The sequence below is a fragment of the Sylvia atricapilla genome, unplaced genomic scaffold (assembly GCF_009819655.1).
Source record: "Sylvia atricapilla isolate bSylAtr1 unplaced genomic scaffold, bSylAtr1.pri scaffold_14_arrow_ctg1, whole genome shotgun sequence".
Classification (NCBI taxonomy): domain Eukaryota; kingdom Metazoa; phylum Chordata; class Aves; order Passeriformes; family Sylviidae; genus Sylvia; species Sylvia atricapilla.
In genome coordinates, this window is record NW_027077078.1 from 46,284 (window position 1) to 60,209 (window position 13,926).

General features: G+C 48.6%; 1 protein-coding gene across 1 annotated transcript; it reads left to right on the top strand.

The window, feature by feature from the left end:
- The first annotated feature begins 733 nt into the window (after window positions 1-733).
- SPATA16 (spermatogenesis associated 16) lies at window positions 734-13,655 on the top strand. The gene is made up of 12 exons (XM_066340230.1): window positions 734-772; window positions 1,731-1,990; window positions 2,231-2,405; window positions 4,297-4,442; window positions 5,101-5,190; window positions 5,590-5,674; window positions 6,374-6,521; window positions 6,904-7,044; window positions 7,285-7,397; window positions 10,165-10,329; window positions 11,622-11,699; window positions 13,234-13,655. The coding sequence occupies exons 1-12, from the start codon at window positions 734-736 to the stop codon at window positions 13,438-13,440; spliced, it is 1,647 nt and encodes a 548-aa protein (XP_066196327.1). The 3' UTR covers window positions 13,441-13,655.
- The last annotated feature ends 271 nt before the right edge of the window (window positions 13,656-13,926 follow it).

Sequence of the window (13,926 nt, forward strand, 5' to 3'; positions counted from 1 at the left end):
ACCTCCATCACCGCTGGCAATAACGAGAGAGCAGCTCTTCATTGCATTCCCAGCACCTCAGTTTACAGCACAGCCTCAGCACTGCACAGAGACCTCACTGGGTTTCTCCCAGTCCCCTCCCAGATGATCGCTCGTGGCCCAGAGGAGACCACAGGAAGGATCCTCAGGGGGCTGGAGCACTTCTGCTATGGGAAAGGCTGCGAGAGCTGGGACCACTGAAGAAGGCTCAGGAGAGACCTTAGAGCTCCTTCCAGCCCCCGAAGGGACTCAGGGAGAGCTGGGGAGGGACTTGGGACAAGAACCTGCAGGGACAGCACAAGGAGGAATGGCTTCCAATTGAAAAACTGGAAGGGTTCAGTTGGAACTTAGGAAGAAATTCCTACCTGGAGGAGGAACGGTGAGGAGGGGCCCTGGCACAGGTTGCCCAGAGCAAACAGAGGTTGACTTGGAAGTGTTCAAGGCCAGGCTGAATGGGGCTCTGAACAACTTCCCTCCTGGTGTTCTCATCAAGGAGGATGCTTGCCTGCAGGTTGCTTGTTCCATTTTCAGGCTCCAGGGTTGAAAGGATTCCCAGGGAGGGGAGAAAGACCTGAGAATTCCTGCGCTGGGGTAGGCTGGGAAAACATTTAGGACCAATGTCCTCAGGGACAGCCATGCAAACCTGAGGGTGCTCATCCTTGTGTTCTTCCAGGTGGCCCAGGAGCTTGGTCTGAGCCAGCAGTTGCCTTCCCACATGTTCCCTCCACAGGAACCTTCCTCAAGAGCCCCTGAGGTGAGTACAGCTGTGCTGAGCTGGCTCAGGACCCTTTTGAAATGGGAGTTAGGCAAGGAAACTGCAAGAATCCTGCAAGGGGGAAGCTGCTTGGCCGTGGCTCTCCTGTCCAGCCCTGAGTGGGGGTTATTTCTCTGTGTGCCATTTCTGGGTCCCCATTTTACCCCAAAGAAGGTAAAAGAAGACTTCTTTTCTTTGTCTGGTTGGTTTAACAACAGCTTTGATGGTGAACATGAACAAATAGAACAGGAATCTGATCTCTGATGGTGCTGTTTAATTTCATTGTAGTCGCACTAATACGTGTCCTAAGCACAAGCTCAGAGTAGAAATAGATTTCAAATGTTTCAGCAAATTTTTAAATTTGTTCTCCATGAATGAACACCCATTCTTGTTGGGATCAGAAGAGGCATCTAGATGACACTTTGGAATAGGACAGAATACCTGCCCTCCTCTTAGCAGGATAAAACAGAGAAGGAACATTACATCTCCACTCCAGACTATGAAAAGACTTTTTTTTCCCAGATACTTGCATTTTATTTCATTCTTTTTCTTGCCTTCATTTAACATATTGCCCCTTCATGTCAGCTTGTTTGGTGCTAAAATCCCTGGTAAAGAATTTTCAGAAATCACTTCTGGAAACAAAACAAACCTCTCCCGTGACATTTTGCAAAGGCAAGCTGTGACAGGGACAAGGGGGACAACCTGAAAGAGATTTAGATTGGATATTAGGGAGAAACTCTTGGCTGCGAGGGTGCTGAGGCCGGAGAAGCTGCGGCTGCCCCAGACCCCTGCAAGTGCCCAAGGCCGGGCTGGACCGGGCTTGGAGCAGCCGGGGGTAGCAGAAGGGAGATGGAATGAGATGATCCTCGACGTCTCTTCCAACCCAGACCATTCCGGGATTCTCTGAAATGAATTTAACCCACGATTCTCCCCTCACCTCCCTCTCCCTCTCTTGCAGGCGTGCCAAGAGGCAAAAGGACACAAAGAACGAGTCCGGAGCGGCGCAGACAGAGCGAGGCGTAAACAGAAAGCGGGAAGCCGCGGGAAGGTGTCCGGGACAAAGGCAGAAGCCCCAGCAGAGAGCGGCACCGGGACGTTCCCGGGCGCGCCGCGTCCCATCCCTCCTTCCAGGCTCCGGGAAATAGAAGCGGAGTTGATCTGCGCTGATGAGACGGACACTGAGTTCGGGTCCGGAGAGCCGGCGGTGCCAGCAATGCCAGCAGTGCCAGCAGCGGTGCCAGCAATGCCAGCGGCGGTGCCAGCAATGCCAGAAATGCCAGCAATGCCAGCAATGCCAGCAATGCCAGCAATGCCAGCAATGCCAGCAATGCCAGCAATGCCAGCGGCGGTGCCAGCAATGCCAGCGGCGGTGCCAGCAATGCCAGCGGCGGTGCCAGCAATGCCAGAAATGCCAGCAATGCCGGCAATGCCAGCAATGCCAGCGGCGGTGCCAGCAATGCCAGCGGTGGTGCCAGCGGCGGTCCCAGCGGCTCAGGCTCCTGGCCAAGGCCCGGGGGACAGCCGCTGGCTCCGCGCTGGCGCCCGGCTCCAGGCGGCCCTGCGGGAAGGCAGCGCCCGGTGCCGGCAGCGGCAGTTCGCAGCAGCCGCGGCCAAGTTCTCCGCGGCGCTGGAGGTACGGGGGCGGTGCGGTTCAGGACGGCTCATGTACCGCTACGTAGAGCTCCGATTTCTTCAGAGGGCATTACAGCAAAGTTTACTGAGAGACGGATTCGTTCATACAGTGTTTGGGTCCAATGAACAGGGTTGGTCCTTTAGGGGACCACCTTTCTGTAAACAGCTCGGCCAGTAAACACGTTGGGCAAGCACCAGGTGTCAGGAGGAGGAGATCTACAGGGATTATTTATCGGGATTGTTTTGAGTTCCTCCTCAGGAGTTCCCAGACCAGACAGAGAGAGTTTTGTCCCTGGCTTTCCCGCAGGCTTCAAGGCACTGCCTGGAGCCTGAGAATCCGCGTTGTGACCACTGACAGTTCCCTGCGGGGCCAAAGGGCTGTGACCCGCAGGGCACAGCCACGGCAGGTGTGACCCGCAGGGCAAAGCCACCGCAGGTGTGACCTGCAGGGCACAGCCTGTCCCTGCTCTCCCTGGGTCAGGAATAGCAAAGGGAACCAAGAGCACCGACCTGGAGTGCCTGGGCTTGGAGAGCAATCCTGAAATCTGAAAACTGGGAGTTATAAATGAACCACAGAAGGGGGGAAGTGTTGGACTGAACCAAAGAATGTCAGGTGATTTCGTACTTTTCTCCAGTTCTTAACTGTATTAATGTGTGCAGGAAACTGCAGTCCCATAGAGTGAAAAAAATGCTCCTCTCTTTAATCTTTGCTCTATCAGCAACAAATGCCCTCTCAATAACTGGGGAGTTTTCACTCTGCCCCAGTTAATGTTTTCTCTCCACTCCGACTCCAATCCCTTCAGCCAGGCACTTGAAACTCTGAGAAGGGCACTGCACTTTTTTTAGCACTTTTCTGTCAAACTTCATTCAAAAGCATTTGTCAAATATTTGGGCTTTCCAGTTCACAAGAAAATATTCTAGTCCTATTTTTTTTTTTTTTACAATACTGAAGTAATTTTTTAATCAGTAAATATTTTAGCAGTCAGTGAGTAAAATGATAAAGTGTCATCTTTCTTAAGTGCTTTTTTGCCCCCTATATTCTGAGATGAGCTGTGGTAGGGGCAGTACCACAGGTCACTTAAGAAGAGAGGAGGACTTTTCTCCTCCTAAGAGGAAAGGCTGGTAAATGAACATAGCAGGAAAACAGAAGAAGGAATTAATCCCTGGGATTGCAGACAGAGGGACTGGGACATCACAGAACTGTAGGGCTGGTGCTCCTCAGTGTAATGGTTTAGGCTTCTTTTTTTCTCTTGCCAGGATCAGGATGAATACACAGGAAACAAAGGATTGAGTTTGGACTTGGAATGTTCATTATATCTTATCAATTTACAGTATTTACAGGCTCACAAACTGTGAGGTACAACTAGCACGGTAGGAAAACGAGGTGCAATGGAGTGCTTCTAACTCTTTCCAAGGCCTTTTAAATGGTAATTACCCAATACCAAGGTGACACCTGTATTATTTATGTTTTTGACCCAATAATGACCACCCAAGGCCTGCAATGCGGACCTTTTTCACCCAATTACAGAGAACCACCTTAACCCATGAAGAAGAAGGAAGAAAGTGAAGAAGAAGGACAAAGACAACAGCCAAGATCCTCTATCTTGACTCATATGTATTACTGTACACAAACCCCCTAAATTCTAAGTTTCTAGGACTCCAACACCTTAGCAGTCTCTAAATCAAAAATCTAAATCTCTCTCTTCAAAAACAAAAACCCCAGAACGTCCCTGATGCTTCTGTCCCCTGTACTGATTTTCGTCATGCTGACTTTAGTTAAAGCCAGAGTCTATTGCACTTCAGTTTTCTCCACTGATCAGTCACAAAAAGCATTTTCACCCAGCAAAGGATGTATTTTAATATTTGAATTCACAGTTTTGTTTCATGTGCAGCTTTGCAGTAAAGGCTTTGCTACAGAGGATCCCTTGAAGTCCTCTCCAGATGATATTTCCAGGCTTTCCAGTTGGATCGAGTCAATGCTTGTCATCTGCTACCTAAAACTGGGGCAGCCTGGCCTTGCTCTGCATCATTCACACAGGTGAGAGGAAATACAGGTTAGATCCACTGCTGAGACTGAAATCCAAAATGAAACAAAGACTAGGAATAAATGCTGTGCAGGAAGAACCAGTGTAATGGTGAGAAAAGAGGAATCAAGCAAACACACACGTGACGCTGGTGTTTGGATCGGACTAATCATATCTGTTGAAGGGTCACACAACAGATCAAGTTTTGCCCACGTTGCACCTCTGCCTTGTACAGAGAGTATTTCAAAACACCTCAGGTGCCCCTTCTGATACATTCCAGATGCACAGTGCTTCCGGGGAGATGGGCCAGACACCTGCTATTCCTGTTTGGGGGGCTGGGGGTTAACAAGCGCTTATGCTGCAGCAGTTTTATGTTACTTACATGCCAAAGGCAAGAGATAGTATTACCCCTGGAACATTTTTTTCTAGAGCAATACACAACCCCCTAATGAAATTGCATTTAGGATAAAACCACAGTGAAATGAACTTTTAAGTGATATTTTTAGTAATGTTTTCTTCATCGAGCACAGCTGGAGAGAGAGGGGGAGAGAGAGAGAGTTCAACTGACACTTGAGATGCAGCACTGAGTTGAGGCACACAGCATCTGCCTCAGTCACTGCTTGATTCTCAGGAGCTTTTAAGAAATCCCAGTCTCACTCTTCTCTCCCCAAGGAGCATCATCCAGAACCCCTCTCACTTCTGCAATCACCTGCGCCAGGCCGCTTGCTTCCGGTGCCTGCACAGATACTCAGAGGCTGCCAGGTACTTCTGCTGCTCGGGCTTCCACAGGGCTCCTCTGCATCCCTTTCCTTGCCGCAGTGACACATCCTCCAGGAGCCAGGCTTCCCACAAATCTGTGGGAGCCTTGCACTGGCTTTGTGTGTGTGATCTCAGGGGCAGCAGAACTCCAGCCCCCCAGTTCATGTTAATGGGAATAATCCCAATTGCAGCCCTAAATGACATCTGGGGCTATTTTCTGGCAAAGTTTGGTGAGCTAAAAATGCGTTTGCTGATGTTTGTCTAAAAGTTGGGCAAGGACTGGGAGTTCTGTGTCAGCTTTGGTGTTAAGCTCAGCTGACGCTCTTTGAGCAGGACCTCCTTTCAGCCTGGGCACAGGGCCCCTCCTCAGTCTGTCCCCTCCTCTCTCTGCTTTGTCCCCAGGAGTGCCATGGTGGCGCAGTGTCTGTATGTCCTGGCCGAGGGTGCGGGGCTGCAGACCAGTGACCTCCTGCAGCTGTACTGGCAGGTAACACCTAAAAGCCAGGAGGGAGCCACTGAATGGGCCAAGCTGGGAGGGACCCACAGGGGTCACTGAGATCAGCTCCTGGTTCCCAGGAGTCACACCCTGTCCTTGGGAATATCGTCCAGGTGCTCCTGGAACTCTGTCAGGCTTGGTGCTGTGACCACTTCCTCAGGGAGCCTGTTCCAGTGCCCAGACAGCCCCTGGGGGAAGAACCTGTTCCTAATATCCAACCTAACCTCCCCTGCCACGACAATTCTGGATGCAGCTGCTGGAAGAGTTTCACAGAATTCACAGAATCACAGAATGACTGGGTTGGAAGAGACCTTCAAGATCACTGAGTCCAACCCATGCCCTAACACCTCAGCTAGATCATGGCACTGAGTGTCACATCCAGTCTTTTTTTAAACACACCCAGGATGGTGACTCCAGTACTTTATTATTCTTTCCATGAAAAACTTTTTCCTAATACCCAACCTATATCTCCCTTGAGACTGTGTCCTTTTTTGATAAGGCTTCATGATGAGACTTTCAGAGAGCAGAGAATAATTTTTTCTCTCTATTTGAAAGACAGTTTCTCTTGTCCCTGTCTCCTTGAAGATGGAGGCTCATGGAGTCTCCATCAAACTACCTGGTTGTTTTGTTTGGGTTTTTTAACTTGCCTTTATCCAACATGAAATGTATCATTTCTTTGCCCTTTTTTAGGCTATGACTCAAGAAGCCCTCAGTGGAGAAGTCTCTTTTTCTGCTCTGTACACACCTTTTGAGAGAGAGGACAAGACTGACAAGATAAAGGAGGCCAACAAAACCTTTGCTGAGAAGCACCCTGATTATGTGCAGCACATATTTACAGGTAACAGCAGGTTTCAGCTGCCCTTAAGCACTGCCGATTCTGTTTGTAGAGCTTAATTCAAAAGGGTTGGAGACAGCTGGAGAGTTTGAGCTGCTTGGCCTTCAAATACTTCCACTGCTCCGGGGAATTGGGCTGAATATGTTTATCTCATATGTTATACATCAGCAAAATTTAAGCTGTTGATGCAAAAGGCTGCAGAGCCCAAAGAGTTGAAGCCCAGTGAGAGCTGGATGTGTTGGTTTTGTCATCTGTGTTTTGGCAAGGTTTCTGGAGATCATTTCACTCCTTCTTAGACTTCCCTTTTTTCCCCTCTATAAAAGTAACTTCTCTTACAGCTGTAAAGAAATATGAGAGTGGAAATTATTTTCCTTTCCCTATGCAGATCCTCATGGAATTCACCTGTTGCCAGAGAAGGCTGAATCTCACCCTGGCCAGCAGTACTTACTGACTCTTGGCTTCAGAAACAAAGAGATTGGGAAAACCGTGGAAAAGTTTGTAACTCGAATACTGCCAGTTTTTCCAGGTGTGCCAACTTGCTGAAGAACTGCCTGGCTCAGGGGGGACCCCCACAATCCTTACTAGATGAGAGGGTGAGGGGTGTCTCAGGACCCATTTCCATCAGTGCTGGCAGCCCTGACAGCCCAGGCAGTTCTTCCCATCCCCTTCACTCATCCTGCAGTTCATCCAACATCCTGCCAGATCCCCTAAAGAAAATGGAGATGAATAAACAAAGCCCCTATGGCTCTGTGATTTCACTTCCTAGGCCAGAAAATAACTTTCAGCACCAGCATGGAGAAAGAAGCAGACATATTTTGGCAGAACACTGGGGAAAGGATCATGGCAGCCATGGCTTTTATAGGAAGCACCAAGATAAAGGTGAGTATCCTATTCTGGTTATGTGGTGTGTGGGAGGGACAGGGACTTTTGGGGAGTAATTCCTGCTGCTCATGGACCTCCAGTGTCTGGAAATGTTCTGTGAACTGCATTAGGAACAGAGCTCCAGTGGATTATGACTCTTTCGAAAAAGGAGTCCTAATCACTTAACAGTGACCACAGTGTCTTGAAAGTCCTTCTGCATCCAATTTTCTCCAGTCTTTGTGGGCTGTGATACTATATCCCTACTCCACATAACCACCAACACAGTTACTCACTATTTCATACCCACAGCAGACTGCACCGCCCACCCAGAGCTCCATCAAGAGTTAATCACAGCTATTTGAAGCATTTCTAGTGATTGAGATCCTGCTCCCACTGGAATGAAGGTGTGAAGTAACCTTCCCCTCTGTCCAAACCATGAGTAGGTGATGGTGGCCACTTCTGCTCCATCCTTTATGCCACGATGGACACAGCACTGGGGCTGACAATTAGGACAAAGATCAACAATCAAATTTGCACGTAGATGAGACTCTGTCCATGCAATTCTTAACTTATTCTCCCAAGCAAGAAAACATGAGCTGGAGATCTGGGGAAGCTCAGACTCCTTTCCTTCTAGAGGGCAGCTCCTGGAGCAGCAGCAAGAGCCAGAACTCGAGCACTCAGTAGAGAGAAAGGTGTGTGGGGCTTGGCCAAAAGCATCCACCCTGAGGTGAGGGAAGTGGAGTGGATGGAGGGCAGGCACCCCTGAGGAAACACAGCTGCCTCTTGGCAGGGCTTTCCTGAAGCCCTTTGCTCTTGGCTTTGGATGACCAAAAGCCCCAGTTCCTGATGTGCAGAGTAATGCAAGAGGCAGCTTCAGGAAAGGAGAGGATCTGTTCCTGCTGGGGGCATTCCCTTTGATGCACTTCAAGAAGCTGCAGCTACAAACAGAGTGTGGGTTGGATACTGAAAACACAAGAAAATCCTGGTCTTTCTGAAAGCCCCAGAAAAACTGCGATTTTTAAATTTTTTGACCCCTCCCAATTCTCTTTGCTTTTGGAGATGAGATTCCTCTATTGCTACTACCACAGTCTCAAAAGAGTAACAGGAGGAGAAAAAACCTGTTAATCAGGCAAGTCTTGCATTCTCCATGACTCCCCTCTTCTGTAAATGGATTTAGAGGATCAGGACCACACAGTTCAAGCAGAGATAAGCAGAGAGGTCTGGTTTCCAGGGCACTGGGAAAAGGAACTCATCCTGTCAGAGATGAGAGCAGTGTTGCCTTAGGACTGCCCAAGCCAGTCCCCACTGTAGGAATTTACACTGCTCCCACACAGGAGTATTTTCCACTGGCTTTGCACCTCCCCTCTGACATTTAAACACTCCCGCTGAAGCACAAGTGCCCTCCCAGAAAAGCCAGGTGAGAACCCCAACAGCACAGAAGGCAGCAACCAATTGGCCTTTTTTCCAAGGAGGTTGGCACAGGAGCCCCGTGGTTCAGGCAAGGGCTGCCCTGGTGCCACCTCCACAGCAGCCAGGACAGGGAACTGGGCTGAACCAGGGGTTTATAACCAGCCCCAGGGATCGGTGTGGGAGCTGCCACAGAGAGGAGAAAAACCCCAGAGGAGAAGAGAGAGTCGCTGAGTTGGAACGAACAACTGCCAGGTCCATGACCATTGTCAGGGGAAACATACTCCCTTTCTCTTCAGTTTTCAGAGCCTTCAGTGATCCCAGCAAGACTGAGCCTCTGACCCATGAGCAGATGGCAGTGTCAGTCCAACCTGGGAACAGTGATAGGCACAAAGCCAGAGCTGCTCTGCTGATGGGGACTGATGTCTCTTTATGGCCTTGACAGAGATTTTTGAGCCACTTTTATTTCTTTTAAAGTATTCCACAATTGTCTTCAAGCTACAAACACGATTCCATATTATTTCCATTGCACATAAGCTAAATTAAAAATGGCCAAAGTTCAGCTATAGACTCAAGCCCTACAACTTAATCGGATAGGAAAAAATAATATATTTGGGGTTTAACAGAAAAAACATTTCTTTCTGCTGCTCTCTTCCTCATTTGCAGATGCAAACATGCAATCTAACTTCTTGTTCTGCTCAGGCTGGTTTTGACCAAACCCACTCAGTGCTAAACCCAAGCTCATTAAACCATGGCACCACTTAAGAGAAGTCAATTCTGCCCCCTTGGTTTTGCGGCCATGCAGCCTGGAGTTCAGAACACCACTTATACACACACTGTTCTGCCTGAGATAGGAAAGGAAAGCTGGAACATGCTTCAAACCTGCCATGGTCCTGCTGCCTGGAGGCCAAAGACTACCTCAGCAGGTTTCAGTTCTTCCAGGGTCTGACTCTGAAACCATGGATTGGTCTGCACCCAAACCATGAGCTGACACCTTGCATGCTTTCCTCAGCCTCTCCCCTGAGACTGCAAAGGCCATCCAGAAAAGTCAGGTGACATTTAATGGAAGGGCTGATGGAAAAACCCATTCCAAAGGAGAAAACTGTGTTTGTTTTTATTATCTGCTGTCTCCCCTTCCCCCTGTCATGATGACATCTTTATTTTCCTAGTCTTCCTAGAGAGCTCATGGAAAGAAAGTCCCTTTTGTTGCCTCTCTGAAGCCTGTCCCAGCAGCATGGTCTGAAAGGTGCTGGCTGGCTCCCTGCTGAGAGCAGGACCAGCACAAACACAGATGAGAAGCCTTGAGGCACAGGTCACCGAGGATCAGGGTGTTCCCTGTGCCTCTCCTCTCACCTCCTCTCTTTCCTTGGGCACACAGGACGAGCGTGGCCCCTGTGCACGGGCCATTGAGCAGTTCCACCACGCCAGTCTGCTCAGCCACCTGCAGAGATGGGAGGAACAGGCCCAGGTGATGACCCAGGCCATGGCTGAGCTGGCCACTGTTCCCTACCTGCAGAGAGTCTCTCAGGAGGATGGCAAGCTGGTAGGTTTTGATTTCCAACCAATCAATTTTTGATTTTTGTTTTGGCCTCTGAAGGCTGAGATAGAGAGAGCAGGAAGGGCCAGGGCAGAGTTCTGTGCTGTTGCCATGTGCTCTGGAAGTTCTTTTTCCAATGTGGGAATCTGAAAGGGTTCTCAAATCCTCTTGCAGTGCTTTGACAGAGGCGGAGCTGATCACCTGCAAGGGTGACTGACCGAACCACCAGGACTCACCTGTCAATATCTATTGAAAATCCCTTCTCTGCCCCCAAAAACCTCCCCAGATCAGTATGGAAAAAATGATTGCAATGATTCAGCTCATGCTGCCTTGACACCTCTGACCTCAGAAGGCACCTGCAGCAAAACAGCCTGAACTGGGGTACAGCTGAGAAGGAGAGGGGGGGAAAGGAGGGAAAACTGATTTTCTGTGCTGAGTCCATCCACCACGTACCTTGTCTGGGAGCAAACCTGTCTGCCAGCTCGTGGTAATTTGTCAGACGTGCTGCAGAGGTGAGGAATCGGTGAGGCTGTGGAGAAACACAGACTGGGCCCTTGGGAGACACAACCCAGCTCCAGCAAGGGCCAGCAGTGGGACGAGTGCTGCAGCCAACCAGGCCAAAGGAGATGGTATCCAAGGAGGTTGGGACAAAAGAGGAGGGGGAAGCATCTCCCTCTTGCTGAGAATCACTGGCCAGATGGTGTCTCTTCACCTCCTCTGAAGGGATGCCTCAAGCCTTCTGCCTTGAGCACACCCAGGAATGCTGATACCCACAGACACAGTGCTAGTAGATCTTGATTCCTTGTCACAAGTAAAATGGTTGTGAATAGACTCCAGAAACTTTTGTTTGGATTCCCTTTAACTTAACCCAATATTGTGGAAGATGATTTTTTAGAGTGCACCAACAACCCAGGTCTCAAATACCTGTTTTCCCCTGCTTGTTCCTAAACACTGATGTTAAAGGTCAGGACACCCTGGATCAAACCTGTGTCTCTCTGTCTCTGAATTAAGAGTATTTGAACCATATTCTAGGGGTTGGGAAGGGTGCAGGGTGAGGCAATGCTAGGACCACCCTGGAAGGAGACTGTGGGGAGGCAATAAAGGTATTTTAGATCTACAAGAATGCAGTGCAAGGGCTGACGCAAAGATGAGTTGGCCATGCTCACCGTGTCAAAGATGAGTCACAAAATCACCAGAGTGCCAAGGATTTGAATGAGGGTTTAATTTGTGTATTCAGAGAAATGACTCCACATGTGAATGTGAATTTCACACTGATTGTTTGTGTCTTGGTGCCACAGCTGCAGTCACTGATGGCAGACGCCATGGACATCCTGGCAGGAGGAACTGGAGAGCGTGCCTGGGCTAAGATACAGAAGGTAACAGCCTGCAGCAAAGGGCAGGGAATGTCCCTAAGCCTGGCCTGTTCAAAAGGCAGGAAAGAGAGGAGGTGCCAGAGTGAAACCAGATCAGGTGAAACCAGATCAGGTGAAGCCTGACCCGTGCCTGGGCTCAGGCAGCAGCCGCAGGGAGACGTGTCTGATTTGCCTGGGAGCCAGCGAGGGTCCTGCTGCATCTCTGCTGTGCGAACACCATCGCTGCTGTGGCACCAGGAACAGGGCAGTATGTCAGCACCTGATGTGCCAGATCAGTTCTTATTTGGGGGGCTGGAGCCCACACCTGTTCTATAGATATGAAATGCCCTGGCAGACCGTGCCAAAGGAGCAGTTCCAGGTAGGGTCATCATTCCTCCGCTGCTTCCTGGTGGCATACCCGGCAGCACAGACACTGCTGGGTGGCCCTAAAGGAGCTGCTGTAAACCCTGCTGCTGTTCTGGTGTCCCCTTTGCCCTCACTCCACACCCCATCCATTACCTGGGACCCATTTTCCTTCCTCTTTCTGTCCTTTGTGCTCACGCAGAGACCGGTGCTACCCCCGAAACAGAACAGGCACTTTTAACAGAAGAGGAAAGTCATGCAGACACTTTAATTTGGCCTCTGGCTGAAGAGTCCTGCGGGCTCAGTTGCTGTGGTTAATAGGGCCAAGCCCTGCCCTGGACCCCTGCACTATGGGATCAGTCTTCCCCAGACTCCCCATATGCCAGCTGAGGCCTTTCTAGGCTTTTATTTCAACTTCTTCAAGACAAGGTTGGCATCAGAAACCCTCTCTCTGCTCCTCTGCACGTTTCTGTCCCGAGCAAATCACAGCAGAGCCGACCCACAAGGCTCTTTGGAGAGCCCCAAGCTCCTCGTTCTCCTGTGGCAATGGATCTTTTGGCAGCAAAGGAGCCAAAGCCCAGGCACAGGTGCCCCTCGAGTTTCAGCACAGCAGGAAACTCTTTCCCATGGCATCGTGCATGGTGCAATGTGCAACCCATCCCCTGAACTGTCCCCCTGGCCAGTTCCATGAGCAGGAGGAGGAGGAGGAGGTGGCAGAGCTTCTCTCCCAGACTCTTTGAGGCCCTGGGTGCCTCAGGGCAGCAGAGGGAACAGTGCGTAAATTCTCCTGCTTGCCTCTGTCAAAAACACACCCCCCTGACCGACCCGAAGCACGGCCAGAGCATGGCAGAGCAGGAGGCTTTTATTTTTATTTTTAATTATTTGAGCTTAAAATGCAATGGGCAGATTGATTCTTTAGGTTGTCCCACGATGCAGGGTCTGCATCTCGAGCAGAGCTCTGTGTGAAGGGAATCTGTTCCACAGCAATGGAGGAATTGAATCCAAACAGAAATGGAGAAAACAAAAATGATGACAAAGTCTTGTATCACTGCTGCAACCTGTTGTCCAAGAGGAGCCTTTGTGTATTTTTGTTTCTAAGTGCTATCACTTTTGAAATAAAGTAATTGCAGCAGCTTTTAAAGTTTTTATGGAAGTCAATGGACTTGCTTGTGACACCACTTCTTTGGAATTGCAGGTGGCACTAATCGAAGAGTACCTGAGGGAAGGAGAAGAGCATTTTTTACGGACCCTGCACATGCAAATACCTGGAATGGAAAACATCAACTGGACTCCAAGGGGACAGAAATATTTGAGACTGGAAAATACAAACATGTTCATTCCCAACCCACAAAGCTTGGCCACAGGGCCAAAAAAAAGACACATAGTTTTTGCAAAACATTGACTTTGTAGGTATTTGGTTGCTATTGATACCAATTTGATAGATAGTAATCTTATTTTACATTGTATTAACTTGAAGTTGTATTAATGCAGATTTAAATTGTAGTCAGTTGTATTTAACTGTATAAATATAAGCTGTATTTTACATTTAAGTGGTATTACATAGTATTTAGTTGCATTAACTTTAGGTTATAAATTTAAATTCAGATTGCATTCATTTGTATTGTAGTAATTTTAAATTGTATGAATTTAAATTTATATTGTATTAAACTATTTAGTTGTGTAAATTTAAGTTGTATTGCTTTAAATGGTATTGAACAGTATTTAGTTGCATTAACTTTAGGTTGTATGAATTTAAATTCTATTAAATTTTGTTTAATTGCATAAAACTAAGTTGTATCAGTTTAAATTTAAATAGTACTTACTTGCATTAACTTTAAGTTATATGAAATAAGGCTTACATTGCATTAAGTTAGATTTACTTGTATTA